Source organism: Danio rerio, chromosome 1 (genome assembly GCF_049306965.1).
Source record: "Danio rerio strain Tuebingen ecotype United States chromosome 1, GRCz12tu, whole genome shotgun sequence".
Taxonomy (NCBI): domain Eukaryota; kingdom Metazoa; phylum Chordata; class Actinopteri; order Cypriniformes; family Danionidae; genus Danio; species Danio rerio.
This window is the reverse complement of record NC_133176.1, coordinates 51,178,020-51,205,525: the sequence shown is the minus strand read 5'-3', so window position 1 is coordinate 51,205,525 and position 27,506 is coordinate 51,178,020. Positions and strand designations below refer to the sequence as shown.

Below are 27,506 nucleotides of genomic sequence, written 5' to 3'. Positions count from 1 at the left end.
CCTAACAGATTCCATTGGTGTATAACATTTATTTGTGTGACACTTAGTGTCTTTGGCACTGATAAGAAAAAAAGAGATGCTAAACACACCATGGTGATCTGTCGACCTCAGAGGATTAAATTGCTCGTAAACTGCTAGCCACACTTTATTTTGATAGTCTGTTTGTTGAATTGAAGTTGCATTGCATCTACATGACAACTAATTCTGATTAGATTATAAGTAGATTGTAAGGCTGGGGTTAGGGTGAGTGTAAGTTGACATGTACATGCAACGTTTCTTATAATCAGTTAAATGTCTGTTGAAGGAGCAGTATCAACACATTAAGCAGACAGTCTACTAATACTCAAATGGACCATCAAAATAAAGTGTTACCTAAATTGCTAGCAAAAAAGGCGATGCAGTGGCGCAGTAGGAAGGTCGCAAGAAGGAGCAAGAAGGTCGCTGGTTCGAACCTTGGCTCAGTTGGCATTTCTGTGCGGAGTTTTCATGTTCTCCCTACGTTCGCGTGGGATTCCTCCGGGTGCTCCGGTTTCCCCCACAGTCCAAAGACATGCGGTACAGGTGAATTGGGTAGGCTAAATTGTCCGTAGTGTGTGTGTGTGTGTGTGTGTGTGGATGTTTCCCAGGAATGGGTTGAGGCTAGAACCCATTTTTCACAGCAATGCATATGAGGCACAGTGATTTTGACTACGAGAATAATAACCATGTACACGAGAAACCTGTTCACTTAACATATTTAGAAATATAGCTTTTGTATTAAACCTAAATTCACTGAATCAAAATGAGAATAGAATCAATCTGTGAACTTGTGAATCGGAATCAAAATTGAATGGCTACCCAGCTTTATAGTTTCAGGTCTCCTCTCTCTTTTTCTCTTACACTGGGTGTCTTCCTTGTTCGGTTTGTGGTTCAAAGGAAAGGTGAACATCAGAGCGTGTTGCTTCCTGAGAAGCAGTCAGGGCTCCAGACAGCACCTCCTGTGGCCTGCTGGGAAAGCTGCTCAAGTTGGGTCTCTGCCCACCAGCCCCCGAGACCCATTTTCTTTTTTATTAATGAATCTTTCTGTCAAGCTCCTTTCTAATGCAAAGAGCATATTTCACCCAAAATGAGACTTTAAGGATCTCGGAGAGAGCTTATCGCAGTCAGATACCAGGAAAGAGTGCTTAAGAGCATTTGACTGGATTCGTCAAAACCGACTGTCTGGGTTTTTTTGTGGATCTATTTAGTTTGGAGACAGTCTTTGATCTGTGAGTTGAAATTTTCCACTCTTGTCATCCAGAACTCCACAACCCTCCACCCCATGAGTAGAGGAACCTTCCAGTCTGAAACCATCTGTTCAGACCACTGCTCCACACTCCTATGAAACAATCTGTTTAGGTGGATGGAGTGACTCTATTGGATATTAACATACAATGAGGTCCAGGCATCTATGATTTTATGCTGGTTTGTTTCCAAATAACTTTCCAGGGTTAACACTAGAATACACTCAAAAAAATTGTTTTGTTGTATGTTTAAACTGCTTACTTAAAATGATGTGAAATAACACAATTCTTAAAATTTTTAGGACACCAAATTAATTGTTTTGGGCTCTATTTTAATGATCTAGGCACAAAGTCTAAAGTGCATGGCGCAAAAGCATTAAGGGCATGTCTAAATCCACTTTTGCTGTTTTAAAGATAAGAAAATATGCTCTGCGCCTGACACATGGTCTAACAGAGTTGTGCTTATTCTCTTAATGAGTTTTGGGTGTGTTTTGAGCATAACATACATTAAACTAATCAGATTCTCATCTCACATTCCCTTTAAGAGTCAATTGCTTCAGGCGATGGTGCATTTGCTGTGTACATGGTGGACTTTGTAAGTGGAAAAACTAAACTAGCGAGAAAACAGTTAAACAGACCATCTTAAAGAACGAGCCTCCTCCATTCGGCCTCTTTACTTTCTCTTTCCTTTTACTCTTTAGTTTACTACTTTACTTTTGTGGATAAGGAAACAGTGTTGTATGCACTTAACTTAAGACATTCATGAGCCTACATAATTAATTTAGTTTGTTAAGCAGAAAGATTTGTTTTGAAACTATTTCTAAATTCAGTTTTAATTTCCAGCAAATGAATTACATGAAGGGCAAAGCAGTGGTGCAGTAGGTAGTGCTGTCGCCTCACAGCAAGAGGGTCGCTGGGTCGCTGGTTCGAGCCTCGACTCAGTTGGCGTTTCTGAGTGTAGTTTGAATGTTCTCCCTGCATTCGCGTGGGTTTCCTCTGGGTGCTCCGGTTTCCCCCACAGTCCAAAGATATGCGGTACAGGTAAATTGGGTAGGCTAAATTGTCCGTCGTCTATGAGTGTGTGTGTGAATGTGTGTGGATGTTTCCCAGAGATGGGTTGCGGCTGGAAGGGCATCCGCTGTGTAAAAACTTGCTGGATAGGTTGGCGGTTCATTCCACTGTGGCGACCCCGGATTAATAAAGGCCAATAAGAAAAAAAATGAATGAATTATATGAGATATATCCAATCTCACGTCCTATTTTTATGCCCCATATGGTGATGCAAATGTCTCCAAAACCTGACAGGTGGACAAATTTAAGTGAAGTTTATTTATAAACTAACTTTGAGAGGATCACGTGTTTGTGGTTGCTTGCGGCTGGCCCATCATTATCCAATTATCTTCATTTAGAAGAATCACCCCTTCCTACTTCTTCTCCTTATCAAGATGGTGAGTATTTAATTCAATTCAATTCACCTTTATTTGTATAGCGCTTTTACAATGTAGATTGTGTCAAAGCAGCTTCACATAAAAAGTTATAGTAAATTGGAACAGTGTAGTTCAGTATTTAGTGTTTAAGTTCAGTTCAGCTCAGTTCAGTGTGGTTTAATAATCACTACCGAGGGTTCATCAATTCATCGATGCGCAGACCTACAGATCCTACACCATGCAAGCTATTGGCGACAGCGGAGAGTGAAAAAAAACTTCACCAATTGGCGAAAGTGAAGAAAAAAAACCTTGAGAGAAACCAAACTCAGTTGGGCACGACCAATTAAATTTTTCCTCTGGCCAAATGTATTGTGCAGAGCTGCAGTCTCAGCGGCGGAGGCTGGGCCTCAGCGAAGACTCATCTGTCCCTGGGGCGTCACAGGAATCAGTCTCATGCAAGTAGTAAGTAGTTATCTTTTAAGAGCAATCCCTATGTGTTCATTAGCTACTTCAGAAGGGGAGTTCTCGAGATCTACCTGAGCTCAAACGCCCTTTTGTCTTGCACCGAGGCTCTTATGAGCTCAGGGCTCTCTCCCGGGACAGCATGCCAAACAAGCTTTATAATCAATCATCAGCTGAGTATGAACTCTTGAGAATTGTTTTTATTACAACAATTATAATATGCATAAAATAAATACTCCTACTAATAATAATAATATTGTACAAAAGTAAACTGTCATCAATAAATGGAAAAAGCCCCCTGGAATGGAGACAGTGGTTTTTATATTTATGTAGAAAATAATAATTTTTGTAACATTTTAATCCTTTAATTGTTTTCGCATGAACAGATATGTGTGTATTGCTGTACATTATGTGTGTATTGAGCAATGAGTAAGCGTTTGGATGCATAGGCGCAACTAACAACTAACGTGCCCTGTGCTAGACTTAAGATCTGCTTTCAGTTGGTCAACAGCGCGGTCTATTTCAGTTCCTCAAAACAGCAAAGCACCAACAATGCGCCTTAATACATCTCCTTTCTAGACCGGCACACCCATGAGTCTACAAAGTGGCGCAAATGAATTTGCTATTTAAACAACGTGGTGCAAAATGTAAAAAATAATGTTGCTCTGATCTCAAAATCAACAAAAGCAAAAGCAACAAATCACACAAAACAGTCTTGCACCATACGCCCCATTCACACAGGGCGTCAGCTTCAACGCTTTCCATTCACTTTGAATGGGTGATGTCGAGCGTTGCTGAACTGCATTGTGGATCTGTCTGTGCCGCTTCAGTGGGGTTGCTCGCTGCAGAAGTTGGGACTTGCTTAACTTTTCAAGAGCCAACAGAAGTATCAGCCAATCAGATCACTGTATGCAAATACACCAGCTCGGACAGTGGCCTATTGCTGACTAATTTCTTTGGCTGACGCTGCTATGAAAATCGCGTCATCCCCACACGTCAAGCCCCATGTGAACTGCGCCGGGTGTATGGAGGGGCCCTTTACAGGATGTTCAATCCACTTAAACATTCTCCGCATGTTCCCATGGGTTTTTTTCCGAGTGCTCCAGTTTCCTAACAATCAAAACACATTTATCAAACATGCACATTAAGTGTATTGAATTAACTAAATTTGTCGTAGTGTATGTGTGTGCGTGTGCGTGTGTGTGTGTGTGTGTGTTTGTGTGTGTATGGTTGTTTCCCAATACTGGGTTAAGCGTAAAACATATTGAATGATGGAATAGTTGGTGGTTCAGTCCACTGTGGTGACCTCTGAAATAGAGACTAAGCCGAAGAAAAAATTAATTATGGAAGATTCTGTGATATCCATGCATTCACTGCCCATGTACATACACAATACAAAAAAAAAGAATAATGAATACTTATTAAAACCTAGCACTGCATGTGAATAAAAAAGTATATTAAAAATATTATACAATTGCAAAAAGAATATTAACAGCCAAAAATACCCTGTATGAACTCAATAACTATTAAATGATTAACAATCTACAAATTAATTGCCTTTGACTCTGCAATCAAATAAAAGTGCACATGTGACAATAGCGTAGTTTCATGTCATTATATAAATGTATAATTAAACCTGCATTTAGATGTATTTAAAAAGTTCATCATTTACGACTAGAGGCATTTAAAAAAGTGCTAATGCATTTTTATTTTTAAAGCATAATTTAAAGACTTACCATTATGATTATACACAAACAGTTGGATCTTATAAGTGATTTTAGTTAGTAATGTCACTTCCCACTCTGGGGAACTACTTCAAACTGTATATAATGTCTAAGACTTTTTTAATTTGTTGTCAGATAATGTAGATATGACTTTTATAAAAAAGGGTCAAACCAATAATAATAAAATGAAATTAAAACAAAGTTCAAAAAACAATACAAAGTGGAGTTAAAGTTGCCAAGCTATCGTTGGTGCAACAGCTTAGTGGTTAGCGTGTCGACATATGGTGCAATAGCACGTCAGGATGTCCCGAGTTTGAATCCCGGCTCGAGGACATTTCCCAACCCTACTCCCTGCTCTCTCTCTCCAACTTTACTTCCTGTCTCATTACTGTCCAATCCAAAAAAGGCCAAAAATAAATCTTTAAAAAAAAAAAAGTTGGCAAGCAATTATTTAGACCCTCTTTATTAAGATTCAGTATAATGGTGATTCGTTAGGACAGTGGCTCAGTGGTTAGCACTGTTGCCTTACAGCAAGAAGAACGCTGGTTCCAATCTCGGCTGGGTCAGTTGGCATTTCTGTGTGGAGTTTGCATGTTCTACAAGTCTTTATATGGGTTCATGTGCTTCAGTTTCCCCCACAGTCCAAAGACTTACGGAATAGGTGAATTGAACTAACTTACTTTTAGTTTGTAAATGTGTGTGTGTGTGTGTGTGTGTGTGTGTGTGTGTGTGTGTGTGTGTGTGTGTGTGTGTGTGTGTGTGTGTGTGTGTGTGTGTGTGTGTGTGTGTGAATGAGTGTGTATGGGTGTTTCCCAGTACTGGATTGCAGCTGGAAGGGCATCTGCGGTGTAAAACATATCTTAGAATAGTTGCCGGTTCATTCTGCTGTGGTGATCTCTGAAATAGAGACCAAGCCGAAGGAAAATGAATGAAAGAATAATGGTGGTAGAAACATTTGACTAATTTATTACCAAACACATAAATAAACTTGCTGATGCTGATTATTGAGAAGTTAAGATTTTTAAAAAGTAATTCATGAACTAGAAAAGTAAAAGTTCATAGAAAAACTTTATGGTGGCTTAAAAAAAGTTTAAAGTAGCTTTACAGCTTAAATCACTGAATTAGTTTTTAAGAGGTTTGAAACCGTTATAACTACATGTTTGTTAGTATGTTTCTTGTATGGATTAGTATATTTTTAGCATAGATTGGTATGTTGTTAGTATGTCCAATGTAAAGATAATGGCAGGTTTGTTTTTTTTTTGTTTTTTGCATAATGGAAGTCTATGGAACAGTTGCTAGTGTGCTGTAAGTGGATGCTAGGGTGTGGCAAGTAAGTTAAAAGGTCATCAGTGATTGGCAGATTGGTAATCTGAGTTAAATAAGCCCAACCTAAAGTCTGTATGAGAGTCTGGTGCAAAGTAATGAGGTCATAAAGTTTGGTCCAATCTAAAGTCAATGAGACTTTTCCGAATTTTCAAAAAAACATAAGTCGGACCAATTGGAAAAGATATAGCAACTTAATACAGAATAGTTTGTAGGTTTGGGGTAAGTTTGGTGGTTGCTGTATGAATGGTCGAGGAGGTGATGCTTTCTTAAAATAGTGTATGAAGAAGAAGAAGAAGAAAAAGACGATGTAGAAGTTTATGCAGTATGTTGTATGTAGTAAGTCTCCCATATTTCAGACCCCTCTCCAGTCACTCACCCACCCATTTTGTTATTTATCCTGAAAATGTCCCATGATTTTAACCACCCTACTGGTATAGGATGCAATATCTACAGTTGCCCGAAACATGCATGCATATAATATTGCACATTATGACATGTTTTGCTTTCTACACAAATGAAAACATGCTAGATAATACAGCTATTCGTTCGAAACTAAAGTATTATAAAGAAGTTTTCTAACTGACGAACGACATAATCTGGGTTGACTACTGTCATTGCTATGGTGCCCGTTCTTGATTTCAGGAGGCGTGGCTTTGGACGAGGGACTGTGTTTTCAAAGCTTTTTTGCTAAAGTACAGCATTTTGGCATATCACCTACTATTGCACCTTTAAAGCTAAAACAGCTCTGTTTATTAGCTGTTGCATGAGTCAGACATATATAAGACTGCTTTTTCATTCATGCTACATTCATTCAGTCTCTCTCTTTCTGTCTCACTAGTATTCTCCTTGGCCACACCCACCGGCCTATACCTCAGAACAGGGTCATGTATAATTTACAACTCCAATAACTGCCAAAAAGCATTGCATATTCATTAAGTCTTTCATGTCGATGTTGAATTTGAAAGTGCGTAGCGTCGAAGCCCTCTCTGAACTCAGATTTATATTTCTGTCATAAAATATGGAGTGATCTTTTGTGTTTTTCTTTTATTTCTCTTCCCTTTTTTTGTGCAATCCTATTTGATATTCCAATATTATCCTTTGCGAGGGCGATATTGAAAGCTTGTGACAGGGAGAAGATGAGACATGCCATTGTATTTGATAAGCGCAAAGATCTGGAAAGTAATAATGAAAGGATTATGAAAAATATCTCTCCAAAGATGAATGCAAGGTTACTTTTCTAATGCCGTCTGGTCGTGTCAAGCTCCACAAATGTGTAAAGATGATGACCAGTCTGATTAAAAAAAAAAAAGAGCTTTAAAGAGCCCATATTATGGGTTTTTGAAAATTCCCCTCCATGTAGTGTGTAACACAACTCTAAGTGAAGTGAAGTATCCAGCTAAGGCTTAAATCTGTTAGTGTACAGTGTTTAAAACTGTTGATTCATCTATAAAAGAGTCGACTCATAGTGCTTCAAACGAGTCGCCTTGATACCGATTCATTAGGTGTTTCGCCATGACGTACGAACGAAACCAAGTTATTCACGTGCACGCGCAAACCCGGGAGATTTCAAACCTGAGGTCCCGCCCTCTGACGCAGAAACCCAGACACACACACACACACCCACAAACACACACACACAAACATGCCGGTCGATTGAAGTCACACTGCAGATGAATATATTGAGTCTCTACCCAAAGATGAAACCTCAGCATTATAGTCAAGCAGTTTGAAACTACTGGAAACTACATGCTACAAAGTATACTTCATCTGCGTTTGTTAAAGGAAGGATCAGTAAAGAGTAACTTACTGATGGACGTCAGGATGGATTTTTCTTCCTCCATTTCTCAAGTGTAAGTACGTGCGATTAAAGTTGCCTCGTTGACTCTAGCTTGCAAATGTATTTAGTTGTGATTTGTTACTTGTAACCGCGTGTACTGTATCAGGTTAACTGGCTATATTCTCTTATCGCGTGCAAAGTCACGTTAAAAACGCGACGCGGAGCTCCGTGGACGAGGAGTAGTGTGTGTGTCTGTGTGTGCGTGTGCGCGAGCTGTCGTCCGGAGGTGTGTGTTTTTGTGTGTGTGTGTGTGTGTGTGTGTGTGTGTGTGTGTGTGTGTGTGTGTGCGCGCGTTGTCGAGCAGGGTTAAGTGCGTGTGTGTGCAATATGTGTGTGTGTGTGTGTCTGTGAAAAGAGCAGAGTGAGAAGCTATGAGATCTCCTCAACTGTTTTTGGAGTTTTTGCTCAATAAAATAGTTAGTCGTCTGAATTTTCAAGTCCATGGTCTGTATTTACATTGACCCATTGGCAGCTAAAATCCACGCCTACACTATCGAGCGTGTATGAACTGTGATTACTTTTATATTGCTGATTAGCTGTTTGGCTTTTCACTCTCTGACTGAAGGCAGTCGACCAATCGCAACAGACTGTCATTGGTCCAATCAGCGCAGATTAGCTTCGCGCTAAGGAGGGGTTTGGGAACAAATGAATCACTGGACGATTCATACAGGAGTCGCTGGGATAATTAGGTAAAAATAAATGCAGATTATAAGACCACGAAAGTGTTTTTTGACCTTGCATGCATATTAAACTGTTGTTGGAGACCCTTACAACCAAGATATGACCCTATTTCATGTATAATATAGGCTCTTTAATAATCAAGCCTCCAGCTAAAGAGGTAAAATGAGAGTACAAATAAATAAAATTTATTGATATTAAAGCAAAAGTGCGGTGGTTTCATAATAGAAATAACTGATGAGCAACACACTTGATGTTTTCTTAAAGGTGCACTATGTGATTTTTTCCACTAGAGGGCCCATATTCGCAACAAACAAAGATTTTGTAGTGCTGAATCATGGGATTTGTGGTCTTTATTACATTCGACAAGATGTATAATAATATTGTAAGAAAAAAAACTGTTACTAATAATAAACACTCACCGGCCACTTTATTAGGTACACCTTACTAGTACCTGGTTGGACCCCTTTTGCCTTCAAAACTGCCTTAATCCTTCGTGACATAGAATCAAAAAGCTACTGGAAAATCCCTCAGAAATTTTGGTCCATATTGAATATGATAGCATCACACAGTTGCTGCAAATTTGTCGGCTGCACATCTATGATGCGAATCTCCTGTTCCACCAGATCCTAAAGGTGCTCTTTTGAATTGAGATCTGGTGACTGTGGAGACCATTTGATTACAGTGAACTCATTGTCATGTTCAACAAACCAGTCTGAGATGATTTGTGCTGTGGCCGGTGAGTGTACTTACCTTAAATAAATTTAACAGTTATATTGAAATCAACTCCAAGAATACTACAGTATATATTTCAAAGATTAATTATATTTTTTCAAGTAAAGAAGAACATTTGGCAAGATAACTGCATGTGTGTACGAAAAAATAAATTAATTGAAATTGAGTTAATGACAATATAGGGTATTCATTCAAATTGTAAACAGATTGTTGACACAATCTTTTGTTATTCAATTATTTTGCATAAAAACGTAATATTTCCACTGAAAAATGTTTAATGCTGTCTATACTTAAGAAACCAATAAATGTTTTAGAAATGTGTCATTATATGGCAGGGGTGGGAAACTCTGTTCCTGGAGATCTTCCTTCATACAGATTTCAGTTGCAACCGATATCAAACACACCTGCCTGTAATTATCAAGTGCAGTTCAAGTCCTAATTAGTTGTATCAGGTGTGTTTGATTAGTGTTGGAGCTGAACACTGCAGGAAGGTAGATCTCCAGGAACAGAGTTGAGCACCCCTGTTATTTGGTATGTGTGAAACAAACATATGTTTGTGTTTTGCTAAATATAGTTTCAAATTTAAGCGTTAATATTGTCAAAACAAAATGAAAGGTGCAGTTTGACATAGATTTAAATAATTAAGAATATCACTTCTATCACATATGTGTTGGGACATACAGTTGAGTGTGATTATTTATATATATATATATATATTTTAAATAATTTGGCAAATTACCAGTTTAACCGAGCAAGGAAATTTTCACAGCATTTCCTATAATATATCTTCTTCTGGAGAAAGTCTTACTCGATTTGTTTTAGCTATAATAAAAGCATTTTTTAAAATTTTTTTTTAAAAACTATTTTAAGGTCAATATTATTAGCCCCCTTGAGCAAATTTTTTTTGATAGTCTAAAGAACAAACCATCCTTCTACAATGACTTGCCTAAGACCCCAACTTGCCTAATTAACCTAGTTAAGCCTTTAAATTGCACTTTATGATGCTGAACACTAGTATCTTAAAAAATATCTAGTAAATTATTATGTACTGTCATCATGTTATTAAAACTATTACGTTTAGAAATGTGTTAAAAAATCTCTCCTTTAAGCAAAAATTATACAGTGGGGCTAATAATTCAGCAGAGCGATTAATTCAGACTTCAACGATATATGTGGATTTGCAGTATTGAGTTGAGTAATAAATTCAACCTAGGCTCATTCTGATTACGCACCGGTATATACAATTTTGCAGAGCGCCAAATATGTTCCAAGAGCTACGTTTTTTTTACAGTTTTTGTTTTCCCGAATTCACCAGGGGCCCCTCTGTATGCTTCCTCAGATGTCAAATTTTCTCACGAGTGCCATTCACTGACTGACTGACTGACTTACTTACTGACTGACAAACTGACCGATCAGCCACCTTTTGGCTTTTGTTTTTGTTTTACCTGTTTCTTTTTAACTAATCTTTACTGGACTTGAACCCCGATGTCACAGTCAATTCCACTCGATTTGTGTCTTTAATCGTCTGACGTATAGACTGGTAACAGCGAAAAAGCAGTCTGAACGGCATCATACCGCCTCATAACGTTCGTTTTAAAGATGGATTGCAGCCATACGTAACTCTGGCTACGTAATTTGCGATCTCGGAAAATGTATATAGGGCTACGTTTTTAGAATGAGCCTATATTGCAATAATTTCTTATCAATTAACTAGGTTACTTTTCAATCAAAGTAATTACATTTTTTTTATAAATTTTTAAAATTTTTTAAAAATTAAATACATTTTTTTATTCAATTACATTTTTTTATAATTTCATAAGTAGTTCATTACTTTTTTAAGCAACTTACCCAACACAGGTAAGCACATAGTGTTAAAACACCACGTGCATTCGAATCTCTTCACTCCCAGAAGAATTAACACACGAATAGTTTCACATTCAGTGCACACCGACAAAAAAAATGTGTCCTATCATACCAAGCGAGGACAGTGACTAGGCATAACACTGCTAAACCCATAAATACACAAAAGAAAGAGAACAAGAGACATGTAGCGCTCAAGGATGAAATGGGTTACCTTGAGATTTTCCCGCTCTCTCTCGACACGCTGGAACTCCTGGCGCTCCTTGTCTAAAGCCACCTCTTTCGCTGTTATTTCATCTTTCAGCTGCTCGAACATGTGGTTCACGATCTTTACCTTGCGTCTCATCTCAGCATTTTGATCCTGGAAGTGAACACAGGGAGGTTGTAGGAGATCGAATGAACTTATACAGACACAAAGGCAGACAGGTGGGCATTCTGTCTCAAAAACACACACAATCAAACGCATTTTTTTATTATTATTATTTATTTAATTTTTTTTATTCTTTTTTTTTTGGTATAGTGAAGATAAAAAAAATAATAATAAGCTACAGGTAGCAGGAACAGCTCATCAAGGGAAAGCTGACAACAAAGGACAGTCTGAAAAATACATCGTCTACCACTTGAGTCTGTCACTTCAGTTTTCAAGGCTTCTCTCATTTATCTTTAAAGACTCCCAAGTGTCATTTTCTTCGCTGTGTCGATGTGACATTAATGTTTGAGATTTGTATGATTCTGTTTTTTCCTTTGGTTTTGAAGGAAATGATTACTTTTCAGCAACGATTTATTCAAGTGATCAAAAACGACAGGCGTTTATAATGTCACAAGACATTTTTATTATAGATAAATGCGGCTATTTTGAAATTTCCATTCATCAGCGAGGAAAAATGTAATGATGCTGTCATTCATTTAAAAAATTAATAAAAAAAATAAATACATAAGAATATTTTCAAATGTGTTATTGGTTTGATTTGTTAAAAGGCTTTCGTTTTTCTTTTTTAAGTTCATCCATTCATTCATTCATTCATTCATTTTTCAAACCTTGCTTAATTCATTTTCAAAGTCTGTGTATTGCAGGATGTCTTATTTTTATTATTATTTTTATTTAATATTTTATTATTATTTAATTATGTATTACTTTTATTTTTTATTTTTATATGATTTACATTTTATTCTTTATTTATTTACTTGCTCATTATTTAATTATTAAATAATTAATTATTTAGTTCATTTTCCTTCAGCCTTGTCCCTTATTTATCAGGGGTCCCCACAGCGAAATGAACTGCCAACTATTCCAGCATACCCATACCCTTCCAGCGGCAACCCAGTATCGGCTCTAATCGGCTCTTCAGTAGGCAAAAAATCGAATGCTGGCTTCACAAGCACCAGCTGATATACTCTGTTAATGATTATTCACTGGCACCTGCAGAGGCAAGCTCTGCCAACTCATCTGGCATTCATTGGCCCATTTTCTTACTCTTCAGAGTGATTGGTTATCTAGTAATCTCCTATAGTGTCTTCCAGACACACGTCTCTGTTCCCTATTCGGGAAATGAGAATTACGTTCATAACCGAGATGTTCACAGTAAATTATTGACACAACTCCATCTCCTCAAGTACTTTTACTGTATTGATTAATATATGTGAGATGAATTTCTGGGGTTTTTTTTACAGTTCAGTGTTATTGTTCATTTACTAATTTTCCTCTGGCTTAGTTTCTACTTATCACGAGCTGCGCATAGCGGACTAAACCGACAACTGTTCCAGCATATGTTTTACACAGTGGACGCCCTTCCAGTCGCAACTCAGTACTGGAAAACCCACATACACTCTCGCATTCACACACACACACACTAATACACTATGGCCAATTTAGTTCATCCAATTCAACTGTAGCGCATGTCTTTGGACTGTGGGGGAAACCGAAGCATTGTAAGTCATTGTATAACACCTTAAGCGTTTCAGTGTTAGTGTTATATATTATCAATTACCTCTAATGCCTGAGGCGCGAGTCATTTATCAAATGAAAAAAAGCTTCTCCTACCACAACAAATTCTGTTTTCACTGTTGATATTTGGTGCAAGTTAATCAGTAAGGGTCGATTTTGTTCTCTTAGATTCGTTGGATTGAAACGCTGCTTTATTCATACATGTTTTATGTGATAATCCAGTTTTGTGCATAAAATTAATTAGCATTTTTGGATGAAAACATAGAGAATAAATACCTTAATAGATGTATTAGTAATAGTTTGTTGACATTAGTAAATATATTTAATGACATTAACTAGTGGACCATTATTTTAAAGTGTTATGTAAAATAGTTTTAAAATAATTACTTTGATGGATCTTTCCGGAAGAAAACTCTTACAATTAAGTGTGTATTGTAACAATTTTTTTTATTAAATATATTTTTCAAACTCTGCTCGATTTATTTTTTCTTTTAAATTATTTTGAAGGAATTTGAAAGGATTTTAAAGTAAAATAATTGAAAATTATTTATTTTGATATCCTATGAATAAGTGTGTATTTAAATATATTTATGCATTTTTCATTTCTTTTATCTTTTTTATGTTTTTTTTTTTGACCAGCTAAAATACACAAACAAAAGGCTGCTAAAATCTGCTCAGTTGACTTTCATAGTGGAATTAAACCATCACATAGCCCAGAAACATTACTCTGCAAACAAAATGTGTTTTAGTCATATTTTAGAGACTGACTACCTTGTTTTCTTAAATTAATATTTATTACATAAAAAATCAATTATCCTTATTAATTGTTGCATACATTGTTTTCAATGACATTACTGTGTTTAAATAATAACATTATTTTGAATGTATCATAAATGTAATTGATCAACAAGAATTGCACCAACCATGGCTAAAGCAAACCTGAAACAGAAAACTGACCATAGAAAAAGAGTTCACACTAATTCCCACTATAGATTTCTTTGTAGCATTGCTGAGAATGCAACTTGTGTTGTGCTATACATTTCATTCTGACACATTTTGATCACACTGATTTGTGAAAATTACTTTTATATAACTAGAAGAAACAAGAAGGTCTGCATTTGTGTACTTTTTCAGGCCTCAAAGCATGGCAATTTCCTATTTTTTACTGCATATACAGTATATATAGGACACATTCGAAGACAAAGAATAATGTTCTTGTCAAGTTCACACAAGCTGCCATGGGGAATAGGAACTCATCATATGGACCTGGTATGTGACATGAAGGTCTACTACACACACACTCTCTTTTACCTTGGCCTCAATCAGGTTCTTGCTGAAGAGGTTCCTCTCCGTTCTGACGTCCTCATAGAGATTCTGCTGCTGCTTCAGTTTGGTTTCAGCTTCTGCGATCCTCTTCTTATATTCAAATATCTGCATCTCCTTCAGTTTAATGTCCTCAATATTCTCAAGAACCTGTAGAAACAGGCAGAGAGAGCAGGGTTATATCTGAAAGAACACTACTAGTCTGTAGTTCTGTTTAAAAGCTTATGAGGTGATGTTTGTTCACTGTGTAGGCACACACTTTCTGAGCATCCAGTAACTAAACACACACTCACAGATTACATGCATAGTACAATCAAGAACTGAGTAAAACAGGTTTATTTGATTTAATTTGTACATTTTGGATGACATTCTGACATTGCAATGTATTTTGAAAATGCCCAGTTACTGGAAAATGTGATGCTGCTTATGAGCATAAAAATAATAATTATAAAAAATAACAAAGATTTCTTTTTAGGAAAAATATTTTTTAAAAATACATTTTATTTATATCAGTGTTTCTAACATCATCAATGCTATATTCAAGAGTTCACACTTAGCCAATGATTGATTATAAAGCTTGTTTGGCATGCTGTCCCAGGAGAGAGCCCTGAGCTTATAAGATCCTTGAGCCTGGGGCTCCCTCCTGTTTGTAGGGTGAGAGGGGAGTTTGAGCTCAGGTAGATGTCAAGAACTCTCTGGCTTATTTATGCTTATGACAAATTATAGTGATTGTTATGGAGAGGATATACTATTGAGTAAGAGCTCATCTATGGAGCCAATTTGGTTTGATCAATTCATCTATGTTTCATGTCTTTGGACTGCATGTATATATTCATATTATATTATATTACATATAATATATACATACCTATAAATATATACATACCTATACATATATATATAATATAATATAATATTAATATTAATATTATAATATTAATTTTGATGAATGGTGGTTTATTAACATACCTAAATCAACACTCCCAGATTCTGATAATATACTTTAATAAATGTATAATTATTATAATATCAAAGGCCTGGTATTGTGTTAAATAGTGGAAACCTTCGAGTCAATAAGATTCAGAACTGCTGATTTAGATTGAATGCATGGGATGAAAATTAGGCCATGGCAGTGTATTCTGGGATTGCCTTATCCGTGAAGGATAAATGTGATGCTCTCATAGATTTTGGACAAACCGGGGTATAATATAAGGCAGCATCGTTTTGTTGCCTGCTGTTTGGTACAGCCTTTCTGCCAACATTTTGCAACCATGTTTATCTTATTCATTGGGAGGTTATGCAACCTTGCCCTGATGCAAATGCAGACTGGAAATTGCCTTTACTTTCTTCCCCAGCTTGTCATGTTTTGATTTCCCTTCTTTAACTCAGATACATCCATATCAAGAGAAGTTTCGAAAAGCGAGCAACTTGCTTTTATTGAATTTCGCCTCACTTTGAATAGCTGCCAATCCATGTTAACCTTTTCACTTCGCATTTAGCAAAGCATAAAAACACACAGTTTCAGTGGGGTTTGATTGAAATATCACAACGAAATACACACATACATTTACACTGTCCTGAGAAAGAGTGCAAGAGAGTTTTGTGTTGTGTTGAAAGCCGAATATATTCAAGGCTATGTTATTTAATCTCTCATGTTCATATTCAGGGTTTAATAACTTTTGTGGAGACGATTTGACAGCAGGTTTCAGACACAAACTCACTAAAACACTGTGTCTGTAGAGATAAAGAAAGGTGCATCTGTCAGATGAACTCATAGTTTGTAAATGTTAAAAGTGCAATAGGAACTATTCTAGAGGAGCATCCAATGTTTCAAACATTGTCTCCTGAAGGTGGTGCCATGTATCAGGATGATAATTAACAAATGCATACAGGAGGACTACTGACAGAGTACTTTGATGGACATAAAAATGAATTTGAACATCTCTCATGGCCTGAACAGTAACCCGATCTAAATATTATTGAGTCACTTTGAGGTATTTTGGCGTTGCAGGTCAGGAAACATTTTCCTCCACCAGCTGCATGGCTCACAATCCCTCTGGCCGCTGTGCAGGTCTTGTATCTGACATTCGCAAGACAAATTGATGCTGTATTGACTGCAAAAAGAGGCCCTACAACATACTAATGTATTATTGTGATCTAAAACCTTTAAAAGTGTTTCAATTTCATTGTCCGACCACTGTAAATGCATATGGACCACTTAATTTAATCAGGAGGCTCATTGTGAAAACATACCCCGTATACATTTTTGGAGAGCAAACAATATGTATCCAGAGCTACGTTTAGCTGCATTTTGTTTTTAAAATGAATGCTATGGGGTGGTATGATGCCACCGACAGCTTCTGTTTCTTTGCGCATTACCGGCTGACCGATTACCTCACTGTGAACAGCTTTCCCAATGTTATCAGTTTGCCCAGTGGCTCGCCATGGAAGTGGGACATGGACTTCAAATGCAGAGTAAAGTTGACTGTGATGAAGGGGTTCGAGTCCGGCAAAGTAAGGTTCCAGAAAGTAGGTTATCAGTCGTAGGTCAGTCGGTCAGTCGACAGTGGCCTCTAGTGGATTTATGCAAGAACAGCAGGCGCAAATAGCACTCGCAAGAGATATTTGAGATCTGAAAAAACATACACAAAAGCCTCTTGTAGATTCGCCAAAATAAAAACTGCAAAAATAGTACCTCCTGGGACGTATTTCGCATTCTCCAGAAATGTATACAAGGGTACATATCAATAAAGAGCCTGAGTTGAATTTAAAGATTGCTATCATGGTGTGAAAGGCTTAACAAACATAGTTTGCATCTTTAATCCCTTCTTTGAATAGCGTGTACATAATCAACCCCCAAAAAAGCTGTAACTTTCTGTAAATTTAACAACTTGCAATTTATAGTCAGCTCCAGAGCCTTATAAATCATACCACATAGAATTTCTCCATCATCTCCTCTATAAATCTTGCTAAATTCACTGATGTGGACCTGCCAAAAGTCTTCTTTTTTGTATCCCCTTTAATGTCATCCTATAGGACAACACATAATAAAGTGATCAGCTTTGTCCGCTGGGTGATTATGTGAAGCACTGCAGTGCACAAAGTCATCAATCATGTCAGATGTCAAACCATCTAACCTAGAAAATGCTCGAAGAGAAATTGCGTTTTGGGGGCCGGATTCACAAAGCAGTCTTAGGGCTTATTCTATTAGAACACAGGGTGGTGTAATGGAAAAATAAATAAGCTACAGTAGGGTTAGAGATGGGTTTTTTTTTTGTTTGTCATGAGATCAGAATTTTTTAGGATGCCATTGTATTCACATAGCAAAACTATACAACTTTAATAAATAGTTCAACAACAAATGAAAATTCTGTCATCATTTACTTACCCCACAACTTGTTCAGATTTGTATTTGAGCTTCTTTCTTCAATTGAACACAAAAGAAGATACTTTGAAAAATGATGGTTGATGGGACCCATTGACTTCCATAATCATTTCTTTCCTACTACAGAAGTCAATTTTTAAAACTTCTTTTGAGTTCAACAGAAGAAAGAAACTTATAAGAGTTTAAAACCACATGAGGGAGAGTAAATGTCATGGCCATTTCAAATTTTTGGGTGAACTAGCCCTTTAAGAATAAATTTAGTAATCTTTTGTACACCCACAAAAAAAAAAAAGTCTCTTACAAGAACACTTCTTACAATGCCCAAAACTGTTTAGTCATAAAGCTAAGCAGGGCTTGTTAGTGAGGCTAGCAGGGAGCACTCAACCTGCGGTCTGTGTGGGTCCTAATGCCCCAGTATAGTGAAGGGAACGCTATACTGTCAGTGACCTTTTGAATGAGACTTTCTTTTTTTTTGGTCCTGACTTTCTGTGATCATTAAAAATCTCATGGCTCTTCTCGTAAACAGTAGGAGTGTAACCCTGGTGTCCTGACCAAATTCTCCCATTGGCCCTTACCGATCACGGCCACCCAATTATCCCCATCCATCGAAATGGCTCTATCACTGCCTCTCCATTCCACCTATAGCTAGTGTGTGGTGAGCGCACTGGCGCTGTTGTCCTGTGGCTGCCCTTGAATCATCCAAGTGGATGCTGTACACTGGTGGTGGTGTGGAGAGACCCCTCTCATGATTGCACTGGGTGTGTGGCCATACACAATAAATGTGCTAACATAAATACATTACATTCCATTACAAAATTAGTAATATGCTATGGACAATATGCTATGGTCACACTTCATTATAAGTACAATTCTCGCTTAAAAAAAAAAAAAAAACATTCTCGCTTTTAACAAACAATAAGGGTTGCTCCTAACAACTATGTTCACATTGATTAATCTATTGAGTAATTTATCAATAATTCGAGAATCCTAAACCCAAGCTATGACTTTTAGCTTGTGTGCAGTTTTGTAACCCATTTTAACATAATATGACTATATTTGCTAGTACATAAAAGCATGTGTAATAGGAGCTGCTACAAACAACTATTATATTGACATCAATTAATCTATTGACTAATTTATTAATTATTCGAGAAATCTAAATCCTTAACTATGACTTTTAACTTGATAAACTCCTTATTTATAATTATAAAGGTACAGTAGTATTTACAGTAATGTAGGTTTAGGTGTTTGGTAGGGTTAGGGATGTAAAATAAAATCATGCAGAATATGTACTATATTATACTATTAAACAAACAAAATCAGATAGATGGGTAATTGGTTTTCTGCTATTTTTGTTGAAAATTTTGTAAAAAAATAAAATAAAATCTGCAGATTCATGCGGAATGACTTTAGTAGTATCATAACTAAATACTTAATATATGAAATAACAAATATAATCTTTTTGACTTTTGACTTATTTAATGTTTAAAATGCAAATCCAATTAGATACACTTTTTTTGATAAACAAAGCAATCATATATCTACTAAAAGACAGAAAATATTACTTTACAAGCTGCCGTGTAAATAAATCATAAGGACATTTTAATATTACTGTTATTATATTTAAAACAAAGTTAGTGAAATAAATTTAAAAACTGAATAAAATATAAATGTATGCACATTTACACAAGTAAATACTCAATGATAGGCTAAAAATCTGCAGATTTCTACATGTGCAGATTCTTTGTGGGCCTAGTAATAAGCCACTAGTTAATAGTGGGAATTGGTACTTAAGTGTTACCAACTGCTCAACCTCAGAATATCCAAGATGTTAAGTTTAATTTAAAGTTAACATTAAAGACGATTTTAAGCTAAAATAAGAAAAAAAGTATTCCTTTGTGAAAAAAATATATATAATAAAAAAAAGTTATTCTAATACCAGAATAGCTTTAAATGTAAAAAAGAGAAGGTGAGTCAAAATTAATATCAATTGCTCCTGTCAACTGAGATAGTATGAAGCAAGATTGGCTCTTTAACAAGGTTCTTGTGGGTCTTATAATGTCTAAATTTGTCCTACAATTTAAGACCTTAAAAATATTCTCACATCAGAGGAGAGAGATTTAAATGTAAAGTCACGTCATTAAATTGTGCATATATTGCAAAATATAACCCATATTTGCATTGCAGGTCTATATTTGCTAGTACATGAAAGCATGTGTCTTATTCACTATTGATATTTCTGGCTGTATATGGAAGTTAAACAGACTTACTGAATAAATCCAAAATTCATTCATTCATTTTCCTTTGGCTTAGCCAATTATTTACCAGGGGTCGTCACAGCAGAATGAACCACCAACTATTGCAGTATTGGTTTTACACAGCGGATGCCCTTCCAGCTAAGAACTTTTTTACTAAATGGTTCTTTGGACAATCAAAAAATCCTCCTTGTTCTGAAAACCTTTATTGGAACCCTAACTTTTAAAAGTATGTAAAAGAAAGAATTTCTGAATACATTGCAGACACTATAGCTGGAAGCTGAAACCGTTTTACATTTACTGCTCATATATTATTAAATGATCTCTTTCATGTGGAGATATACAGGAGAACATGCGTGATCTCATTATTTAAAGGTCCACAGATAAAACACATTTCCATCAGTCTTACGATTCAGGAGTAAAAGACAATCAAGCTTAATGGTTTCTATAAATAATGTCTCATTAATGATGGTGGAACATCGATGAAATATAATGAGAGTCTGAGGGAGACACGTGCTAGCCGCGCTGAGATTACACAATGAAGCTCTACAGATTTGCATTTACAATAGAATGTGTCAAATGTATAACAGCAGTACTGTAAAGTGTTTAATATCATTCCGTTTTATGAAATTTATCAAAAACTGACAGCAAATAATGAGAGCAAAGATGGAGCGTTTCAACTCGCAAACATCCAGCTGAACGGAAATGCTAACGAATGGCTTTCTTCAGGCGTTATAAACCTACTTGTTTCTTATTCTAAATCAGAGGAATTTTTATTCTACAGCTACAGAGTCAGATCTCTGGAGGCGATCTCAAAACCATTAGCTAAGAGCTTTTTCAACACACGTCCTTGCTAATGCTTACGGCTGAGCTTTTTTCTTCTTCTTTACCTGGAATTAGATTATTAACTTTAAAAAAAAAAAAAATCTCTGAAAGAAAGCAAATGTTAGCAATGCTGAGTGTATGGAAGTGAAGTTGTGTGTCTCAAATAGCCTCTGGTTTCTAGGAAACTGTGATAGCTTTTCCAAAATAAACACCTTCTGCAGAGCAGCCGTCATGTAGCTGAAAACCGAAAGCGACTGCTTGCGGTGTTTTTGTGCGTAAGACAGGATAATGTGTTTTGTGAGTAAAGTAAAGTATTTATCAGCATGCATGTTTCACTGTATACTTTAAACGGGGCCTTTTTTACATGATGCACAATCCCTGCAGGCACAGGACATCAACATGACGTCATATTGACGTTGTACCCCAACGTACCCCATTATCATGTTTGTAAATAAAAAGAGGGTTGATGTCAGAACCCAGAGGTCAGAACCCAATCAACCTCGCTTGATTTTTACGATGTTTTCAGATTTGACCACGTTCTCACCCTATTATTGATTTATTTATTTTATTTTTTAGCTTTTGATTTTGTCTTATCTGCGTTCTGAAATCGTTCTATATCAAACTCGAACCCCGCTGTCACCATCAACAGCGCTCTGCATCTCAAGTCCAAACCTAGAACTAGCACACTAAACCTAGCCCTCAATGGGGGATGTGCAAATCATACTAAAATGTACAACCCAGGCTCATTCTGAAAATGTAGTCATATAAACGTTTCTGGAGACCACGAAATATGCCCAGGAAGGTACGTATTTTTGCAGTTTTTGTTTTCACAAATCAACAAGAGGAGTAGGAGAGGGGATTCTTCAAGACGAAGATGGCTAAGGTAAGATGCTTTGGTTATTTATAGTGATTTAGGAATCGTCTGATTGGTGGATCGTGCATTAGCTAACGAGGATCAGCTGTTATCAATCATAAGCGCGTGCTCCTCTCGAAATTAGTTTATAAATAAACTTCACTAAATTACACTTTCAGTTTTGATCGTACAGATAAGATCAATACATTAATCGAATCTGTTAGGTGTCTAATTGTTATTGTGTGCACTCACAATGACAACAAACGTTTGTGCTTTTGCATATGCAGGAATAGTTAATCATTTACACACCCTCAAGCCATTCTTGGTGTACATTGTATAACCTTCTACTGTAAGAAAAACACAGTCACAGTAGTTTTAAATTAACACATATGCCGACATTGGGGTTAACACACATCTTATGAACCAGTTTGCAAGTGTTCATTGGAATGATGGATTTTAGAAATGCTAAATAAATAAATGAACTATGTTTGTAACAACGGACCTTGCGACCTTAGTTGGCCAACAATGGCTTTGGAAACTTTAGATCGATATGTTTTGTAAAACAATTTCAATTCAATTCAAGTTTGTTTGTAATGATTATGGTGAAAAGCAGTGGCGACGCAGTGGTGCAGTAGATACTGCTGTCGCCTCACAACAAGAAGGTTGCTGGTTCGAGCCTCGGCTGGGTCAGTTGGTGTTTCTATGTGGAGTTTGTATATTCTCCCTGCATTTGCGTGGTGCTCAGGTTTCCCCCACGGACATGAGATACAGGTGAGTTGGGTAGGCTAAATTGTCTGTAATGTATGAGTGTGAATGAGTGTGTAAGGCTGTTTCCCAGAAATGGGTTGCAGCTGGATGGGCATCCGCTGCGTAAAACATGTGCTAGATAAGTTGGCTGTGGCGACCCCGGATTAATAAAGGGACTAAGCCGAAAAGAAAATGAATGAATGAATTGTGAAAAGCAGCTTTACAAAAGGTACACATTACTGAATTACAATTAAATTTGGTAATAACCAAAACTTTGTTAACTAGTAAAAAACACCTTTTAACAGTTAAAGTTATTATGTATAAGCATAGTTAACCTGCAGTTATATAGCATATAGGTGATGTTTACAGTGTGTGTGTACATGTTCAATGAAGTGTATTTGTATATTATTTGTGTAAAATATTTAACATTTTTTAAATTATAAACAAATCACTGACATCCAGCAGCTGCCGAATGAGCTTCTAGGTTGACCCCATGCTAATGTTAACAGTCATAATGTTTCTAAGTCAGAATAGTTTTTTTTTAAAAACAGTGTTTATTGTTAATTCACTTTCATATTTTTAATCAAAACATAAAAATATTACTTTTCTAAATGATAATATGAAAATTTTCAAGGGGAGTCAAATAGTTTCCAAAACTGCATAGTGACTAGGATTAATCTCTTCAGTTAAGATTAGTTTAGTAAAAAATAGTATGTATTTTTATCACAAAAATATATAAATAAATAAAAGTCTAAAATAAAATTCCTGTCAATTTTCAAAGGCACTGATGCACCCAGTTTACACAGTCTTATCTGTCCATGTCAAAATGAGAGCTTCGAGAATGTGCCCGGAGCTGAATGTAAACCTGAATTCTCCTGTTCATGGTGCAGTGCACTTACCCAACATAAAACCCCAGAAAACAAATGTCAGGGCAAATGCCAGGATGCCAGAGGGTGTGACGACACCAAAAAAGACACAAGATTTTTTTTTTCACAGACTACACCATACAACACATTAAATACAAAAGATACTTAATAACCAAATCAAACTAGTCTGCAATTACAATTAGCATCACCACTCTCTGATTTAAAAAAATGAACAGATGGTTATAATCATAAGATGCCATGTATTTTAAAAAGAACAACTTAAGAAACCTTTCAAAAGCAAATGTAATATATTGTTATGAGACCTTATCAAGCTAATCAATCATCTTAAAATACCCACTCCTGCATTTAATGCTTTTCTACAAGTATGTTTCTAATAAAACGAATGGCGCATTAACTGAGAATAGCAGGTGACACATTAAGCAAGCTGTAATTTTCTTGTGGTATAAGATCTCTTATAAAAAGGTCATGCCGAGATAATGAAACAGACTGCAGCGTTAATTTACCCTAAAATAATCATTCTGCCATCATTAACCATTTCTAAACCTATAACGACATCTTTCTTCAGTGAGAGGAGGCTTGTTGCAGATTAATGATATTTTAATCACAGTAAATGATAACTGGGTTTGAATTTGTGAGTGACTGTCTCTTTAAGAAATTGAGCTGATCTATCGCTACAGTATATTAATAGTCTGTTCTCAGATTATCTCATTGATTGCCACTATTGATTCAGCCTAATAGGTGCACATTATAAACAAGTTTGCTCGCAAGTGCCTAAAATTGAATGTCTTGAAGTGTGTGCTGAGCGACACACATGCATTCGGCGTGTTGCGATAGCAACAGTTTTATAATGTCATCATCAGTAAGATGACTCACACGAGCACTCTCAAGTACTAGAGAATGAAGAAATGCCTTCAGGGAATACAAGACTAAACTAAGAGACTCTCCACTCCCAACAACTCTTATAATGTAAAACATCAAGACAGATTTTTGGAAGGATTTTTTTTTACGCATATGCTTGGAACATGCTTGATGCAAGTATGTAAACATTTCTAGTGCGTCATGTTTGAAAATGGATTCAAATTTAATTTAAAATGCAGGCCCATATCAGGTGGAGTTCGGGTGGTTCGAAAGACCCATCCCTTACTGACAAAGGTCCAGAATTTGTCCCATACACAAGTTCATTTGTCCAATTTTGACTGCTATGCCATAACTTGTAAAAAAATACCTTTGACAATAGTTAGGCATGTGCCGATGAGGTTTTTTTTTTTTGCCCTCGAGTCCAAGTCATTTGATTTTGAGTATTTACCGATACTGAAACCCAATCTGATTGTCACGGTACGGAATTGTAAACAGGAACAAAAATGGGTGTAGAATCCAAGTGCAGATTTTAATGATTATTGTGTAGTGAAAGTGACAAAAAAAATAAATAAATCAAAGTAACAAAGTAACAAACAAAACAAACAAACGAGAAACTCAAACAGATTAACTCGAACTAGACTTTAACAACTGAGACAAGATACAAGAGCAAGATCAGGAACACATACCAACAACGACGACACAACCAACTGACAATCAGAGGATGAATGACTGAATATATAGTCCAGGTAATCACGGAGAACGGAGACAGCTGTGGTTGTAAATCAGTGTAGATGACAGACCGGGTGTGTGTGTGAAAGAATGTATGGAAATGTAGTTCTAAAGCCACTGTAGTCCGCTGGGGGTTGCTGGCGAACTACAGTGGCATCTGGTGGACAAACACAGTCATGACACTGATACTTCTATAATACATAAAAAAAATTGTAAAGAAGAGTGAAGAAACAGATCCAGGATGTTTCTTAATTTTTATTTTATTCACCTTATTAAAAAGTTCAACAGTTCAGTGTCTGGTATTACATTGTCACTCTCTTCCTTCGTGTGTTCATGTTCCTGGCTTGTTAGTGTTTTTTTGTAAATAAATACATGTGTTTTTGATAATTCCAGTCATTTGTGATTTTTGAGTGAGGAACTGTGGCAATATGAGCATATTAAGATTATTAGCAGTATAACATTACAGTATTTAACACTTTAATTTGTCACAATTCATGCTATTGACTTCTGGGTTATTACCTGCCTATTATTAAGATATTAACTGTTTATTAGTAGTTGTGATCTTATTCTTCATCCTTAATCCTATGCATAACTTAAACAAACTTCTACCTTACTAATAATAAGCAGCCAATTGGTAAGTTACTGATCTTACCAATGGTTTGTTAATTGTGTGATTTAAGTAATGTGATTTAATTTAGAGCCACCAAACAAAATGTTTCAAGCTGGCATTCTCAATCCCTCACTAAGAAGTGGCTGACTTTAGTGTGTGTGTGTGTTGTACCTTCTTGGTGAGCTCGCTGGCCTCATTTATATAGCGATCCCTCTCTTTCTCCAGCTGGTAAATGATCTTTCTCTGTTTCTGGGCTTCGTCCCTGTAGTTTAGGATCTCGTGCTCCAGCGTCTTCTTGGACTGTTCATGGAGCTTCACAAGGGTCTGCTGTTTGTCTGTTTCATTCGCCGCCTTGATCATATTCTGGTGGAAACATGCACGCAAGAGGTTACGCAAAAGATCAGTCTGTAAATATACTCATGACTCAAGGTTTTCAAAAAATAGATGATACATTTTTTTGTATGATGTATTGCTGTTCAGTAGATGAAAGAGTGATTCTCTATGGTAAGCCCAAATCAAAAGCGGTGTTTGTATGCCACAGTGTGTGCGTTTGTGAGACGCGGCGTCTCCTGCGCAATTAAATATGAATATCCTGTTATTTTCATACGCACAATAGCGATGCAATATTCAACACGTCAGCAGAAACATCATGAACCTTCACTGTTTTTTTCTGAAATCCATCTGTGCATCATAACAGCAGGGAAGCTGCGAGAGCTGTGAAACTGCAGAACCGCTGCAGAAAATTAAAGAAGCCCTGAGGATTTTAAAAATAATAACATTAAACCTTACAGACCTGCGCTAAAGCTGACCTCATATTTCAAGCAAAGTTTGTCCAGAACGGTTCATGAACAAATGTGGCAAACCAGCAGGTTTCAGAGGCTTTTAATGTCTGTGATTTATTTGGTTTGCAAATATATAGTTCAATTAATACAAACGAATAAACAAATATTTAGTTTACTATGGTTAATCATTAGTCCTTTTATTTAAAATATTAAATTAGTAATGATTTTCCCTGTACTGGGTTGTGACTGGAAAGTCAACCACTGTGTCTATTTAGGCTAAGTGCAAATAGCACACCTTGTTGGAATAAAGAGCGCTACCATCAGTGGTGTGAGTGGCGTAGTTCATAAAACGCATGGCAATATGTTTTGACGCGATTGATCAAGAAACCGGTTCGAATCCAGCGTCTGAAAAACACTTCTTTTTTTACCCATTACATATCAGATTTTGCCTACTTTTCATCATGAGGAAGACAAGTAGGAATCATTAAAATGTGTGTATTAAGTCTCAGATTCATAGAACTGGATTAGAGAGGGGTTATAGCCAAATCATAAGCATTATAAGATTGTAGAAGTTATACATTAAAAATATCCTCAAATGTATATGTTTAGTACTGCTTCAGTGAACTGGAACAAGTATATTAAAAATCCGTTAATTTTCACTAGTTTTATTAGTATTTTTTTTTTCAAAGTGTGCTTTTAAATGCTTTAAAAATTTGTTTAATCTTTGTATACTACAAATGTATGTACTGTATATAATTATTTTAAAATGCGGGCAATACTTTATGGATTTATTTTATTTAAAAATATTATATTAATCTTATTTTTTAATTGGTGTGGCCAGGTAGGGGGCCTACAAGACATTGTGTCCACGGGCCTCTGAATTCTCAACCCGGGCCTGTCCACTGGGTCAAACATATGCTGGAATAGTTGGAAAAGGAAACAATAAATTAATTAACCCAAGCACGTTGGTTTTGTTCTCCAGAATAATAAAAAAAA

At 36.3% G+C, this 27,506-nt stretch overlaps 1 protein-coding gene across 1 annotated transcript in view; it reads right to left on the bottom strand.

Annotated features, from left to right (window-relative positions):
- The window catches only part of cfap58 (cilia and flagella associated protein 58), a 184,668-nt gene that overhangs the window by 118,467 nt on the left and 38,695 nt on the right, over positions 1–27,506 (bottom strand). The window contains 3 exon segments of the mRNA NM_001077556.3: positions 11,526–11,672; positions 14,568–14,729; positions 25,900–26,091. Of these exon segments, the coding sequence (NP_001071024.3) occupies positions 11,526–11,672; positions 14,568–14,729; positions 25,900–26,091 (501 nt within the window).